The sequence below is a fragment of the Sinocyclocheilus grahami genome, unplaced genomic scaffold (assembly GCF_001515645.1).
Source record: "Sinocyclocheilus grahami isolate Dianchi unplaced genomic scaffold, SAMN03320097.WGS_v1.1 scaffold221.1, whole genome shotgun sequence".
Classification (NCBI taxonomy): Eukaryota; Metazoa; Chordata; class Actinopteri; order Cypriniformes; family Cyprinidae; genus Sinocyclocheilus; species Sinocyclocheilus grahami.
Genome location: NW_015505400.1, coordinates 2,007,147 through 2,012,008, shown reverse-complemented (window position 1 = coordinate 2,012,008; position 4,862 = coordinate 2,007,147). Strand labels below are relative to the sequence as shown.

At 37.1% G+C, this 4,862-nt stretch overlaps 1 protein-coding gene across 1 annotated transcript in view; it reads right to left on the bottom strand.

Annotated features, from left to right (window-relative positions):
* Positions 1-4,015, bottom strand: part of myof (myoferlin) — a gene marked incomplete at its 3' end in the record, with an annotated part of 30,896 nt that extends 26,881 nt beyond the window's left edge. Inside the window, exons 1-3 of the mRNA XM_016287358.1 lie at positions 3,817-4,015; positions 3,675-3,730; positions 3,357-3,448 (exon numbers count right to left, since the gene is read on the bottom strand). Of these exons, the coding sequence (XP_016142844.1) occupies positions 3,357-3,448; positions 3,675-3,730; positions 3,817-3,904 (236 nt within the window). The remainder of the gene's footprint in view (positions 1-3,356; positions 3,449-3,674; positions 3,731-3,816) is intronic.
* Positions 4,016-4,862: the final 847 nt, after the last annotated feature.

Sequence of the window (4,862 nt, the reverse complement as noted above, 5' to 3'; positions counted from 1 at the left end):
GCCCCGGAGGGCCGGTGTCCGCCAGAGTTTAGCTCCAACTGCCCTCAACACCCCTGCCACAAAGTTTCTAGCATGCCTAGTAAGAGCTTGATTAGCTGCTTCAGGTGTGTTTGATTAGGGTTGGAGCTAAACTCTGCAGGACACCGGCCCTCCAGGACCGAGTTTGGGCACCCCTGGGTTAGAGTGTCATGTAAATCAGGGCGGGTTAAGAATCATCATTGGTCCATTAGTTCTAGATTGACAGCTCCTCCTCTAGCCAATCAGTCGAAGAGAGGTGTCAACATCACGCCAATGCGCCTCATTAGCTGCCGATGCTCAGTGTTCACTTGTACAGGTGAGAATGGATAACTGTCAGCTGGGGTAACATCTTTCCATACAGGACACCGTTAAATGTGTCTGCACGCTGTGGATGCGATTCATCGTAATTAATGGATTTGACAGCCCTAGTTCAAACTACAATGAAGCCAAATTAGAATGAATGAGAAATCTGATAAAAAACTCCTCCCAAAAACCTTGATTAAAATCGCAAAACATCCTATGACAATAAAAACATTTGCATTGTGCAAAATTCCCTACATAGTCTCCAACCGAATATTCAAAACCAGATGATCCAAGTTTCAAACAAAAATGCCAAAGCAAACATATAAAGCAAAGGTAACCACACCCTCCAACATTTCGCCTCATTCCGTTTCCTTTATGGAATGTTATTTCTGAGATCCTATGCCTGGGGTGATTCCAAGTATGATTAATATTTACTAACCTCTCGGTAGCATTGATCAAACACATATTCTTTAAACATCTCAGCCTGTACTTTAGCACACACACTACAGTATTTCAATGGGAATTAAACTCTAAATGTGCTGTTCACTACAATTCTGCCCTTGCATGAAGCAGTCGTTGGACGAGATCAGTGTCGTGATGCTCTTAATTTGCCAGACTCTCAAACATAACTGATTTGAAATGCAACAAAGCTACTTTTGTTCCAAAGAGCAAAATAAATGTGTCCCACAAGATTTTGCCACGTACGTTGCTGGATCAACATTCAGGGACTACATTCTCAGACAGTCTTAACATACACATTGACTAACCCTAAATTTTGTTCATGTCTATACAGGGTTATCATTAACTAAAACTATTTTTTTGTTAATTGAAATTAAGCTATTAGGTTAAAAACCTTGGCAATTTACTAAAATTACTAACTGGAATTTGAAAATAAATAAAAACTCAAACAAAAATATATTAAACCTAGAACCTAGTAATATAAAAGAAAAATGACAAATGCACTTGAAACATAATAAAAATGAAAAATATAAAAGCTAAAATATTAATAAAAACGATGATAGCATATAAATAATACCAAAACAATACTGTCAGGTTTGTAATGTAGGGTAAAGATGATAAGATATGTGCTGCTCCAAATATAGTGATTTCATCTGGAAAGAAAATTGCTAGTCCAGCCCTTTCAGAGTCAGTAAACATACAATACACCGACAGAGGGAGGTACTTTAAATCCCACTCATATAGAGGAAAACTGAACAATAACTGTGATTTTTTTTTTACTCTAATTACCCCATATTAACTTAGATGCTACAGTACAACAACATAACTAGTGCTCTTTCAACACAGCAACAGGTAAACAGTAACAGTCAGTATAAGTGTTTGTAAGAGATAAGAAACTGTCACTTTTTCACACAAATCTGCTTTTTCTTCCTACATATTTAACAATGCTTCTTTTACCTTAGTAACCAAGGTATAGTTGTCAGAATAATAAAATGGGAGCGAGATCCATTCAATACAGTTCCTTTTACTTGGATTGAAAGCATCTCAGTATTGCTCTAGTGTAATTTCTAGTGTAAGATCACATCAAACTACTGATATTGATAAATAATTGTCAGCATATGACAACACATTTGCAACACAGTTGCTGGTAGCCATGGACTTCCATAGTATACTATAGAAATACTATGTTAATTCCATAATACTATGGAAGTCAATGGCTACCAGCAACCGTCTGGTTACCAACATTTTTCTCTCGGGTTCAGCAGAAGAATGAAACTCATACAAGTTTGGAACAACTTGAGGGCGAGTAATTTCATTTTTGGGTGAACTATCCCCTTAAAGGGTTAGTTCACCCGAAAATGAAAATTAGGCTGTGTTTTACTCACCCCCGATGCATCCTAGGTGTATATGACTTTCTTCTTTCAGACGAATCCAGTCGGAGTTATATTAAAAACGTTTTGAATATGGATATTTTTCTTACAAAAATGCATCGATTCGCTACAGGAGGCCTTTGTGCACCTCCCGGAGCCGTGTGAGACACTTTTTTTAAGGAAGGGTGCTTTTTATTTCACGTCTTTTGAACCGAAGCACTGCAACACCCGCTGAGTGCAACGATAGAGCTTGAAAGATCAAAGACCATTTTTTATATAACTCCGACTGGATTCGTCTGAAAGAAGAAAGTCATATACACCTAGGATGCATCGGGGGTGAGTAAAACACAGCCTAATTTTCATTTTTGGATGAACTAACCTTTTAAGGTGTAACATCAGGCAATATTCTGGTTTAGACATGTTATGGCACATAATCTAGCTATTCAAATCCGGAATTACTACATTAATTGATTAAAGCATTTAACGCAAGTATGAAGGAGTGGTTTTATATGCTTAGAAAAAAGCCTTCATAAAAGCCCATTTCTGACAGACCCTAAAACAGCCACATGACATCAACAAAACAATTTGCATGTAATTGCATGAATGTAAATTTCAGCAGGAGTTATGTGCCTCTTTGTGTTTGCCACTGGATTTCCTCCAAATGCGGTTCTCACAGAAAAATCTGGAATAACTGGAAATGCATGAAATTTATAGCCCAACATGGTGATAAAGCCCTTTAAGACCCTTCTGTTTATTTCAATTCACGTCTTTATGCAACAACTGCATTTCAGACCAGTAACTAACAATCATTTATTCATCCAGTACTGTGAACCAAATGCCTCCGTTCCACCCCTCGTGACATTGTGGAGCAGGTCTGAACACGGCCGTGAAGGTGTGTGAGCTGCAAGGTATTACAGTGTCGCACCAAGATTAACAAGGTTTACTATTACCCTCAAAATGCATCAATATTCAACACAGATGTGAATCAACCAAGTGAATGAAATTCAAGCGTATTGAATTCTGTTTGCATTTTAATGAATTGCAAATGCAATTCTTAAATACAGGAGGTCAAATCTCTTAAATCCTATATACCTAGTAACACAACTTCTATTTGATAAGGGTGGGAGCAAAAGTTCAACATCACACTGTTTGTCTTCTTACACTGGTTAATATTGAGTATATATGACTCAAGTGAACAACACTCACTTGTCCTTGCCAAGAGTTTCGTGGTCTTTCACAATCACATCAATGTAGGAGGAAGAATCAAGAGGAACACCTTTTAAATCAAACTCAAGTGTCTAAAGGGGAGAGAGAGAGAAAATGACAAGAGTATTCAAAACTTCACAAACTTTCAAAGCTACAGGAGAAGTGTTTAAAACTGTGCTATGCATGAGGGGAATTATAATCCCATTAAATAAACAGTATGTACATTTAGACGTTATACTATACACAGCGAACTTGAATTCGCGTTAAAGCGTTTAAACATGTATTAAAATAAATAAATAAATAAATAACTCAACAGACCTCATTCCACACCGGGTTCACTTCACTGTTAACAGGCTTGGTTTTCTTCTTTTCGTCTAAAATGATAAGAAATTCATCAGATTAACAAAACTAATAGTCGGCTGTCTAATTGCTAAATAGCAAACACATGAGGAGTTCTTACCTTTAAACACCACAGATGCGGTGGGGTCTGGACTGCCCAGTTTCTTTTTGGGCAGACCCGCCGCAGACTCGACTGCCACCCGCAACATGACGGAAAAATCAGCTTTTTAATTTACTGCACTTTCATAGTGATGTCTCTCTGTTTGTGAGACCGTGTGCTCATTGCAGTGCCCTCATCCATTTGGGAGTTTGTGAAGGGTGTGGACTTACCTCAGTGACACAATGTGGCAGACTGCCTAACTTACCGGTTCAGTTCACATGTATTTCCCTCACAGTCATTCTTTTAAATTATGAAATACTTTTGATTCATCATTTCATATTTTATTTGAGATTATTCATTGCATGCTGAGCCAAATACACCAAAGTTACTGATCTCATTGTAAAGTTTAAGGGATGAGGGACAAGCGCCACCTAGCGGTGCATCGCACGAATCACAGAGAGCTGTGGCGTTCAAACAAACATAACTGGTATTTTGCAGGATGTAGAAAATTATTTTTAATGTGGCAACACCAAAGCAAACAAGCATTCAGTCATCTATACTTAATCTATATACTACAATTAAAAACAAAATATAGCAACCATCAGGCTCCAAGCATGGCCCATGTTGCATTATTAGCGATCTAACTGAAATTAAACAATTTTTTACAGGAAAGTTCAACTTGAATCTTCACTGAAATTTTGATGAAACAGGTTACATCAATACACATTTGTCAAAAATGCAACTGTTTTTGAAAAGAAATCCCCCCCTCTTATTGTTTAAACGAGAAGTCAGAAATAGCCCTCTAAACATGTTAACTGTCATAATAAGCTATGTGATCATAATATATGTGGTGCAAGTGTGGACTTATATTCAACATTTTTTATTTAGACAAATTGCATGTCATAGGATATCAAATTCAAATGAATGTGAAGATGCCATTTGTCGCTCAAAAACATACCTGAACTATTTATCTCAAGGCTGAAGGCGCTTTTATTTTTATAATTTATAATTATGTATAGTAATGCTTGCAGTTTTAAGTGTTTGTTTTATTATTCGACCACAATAGT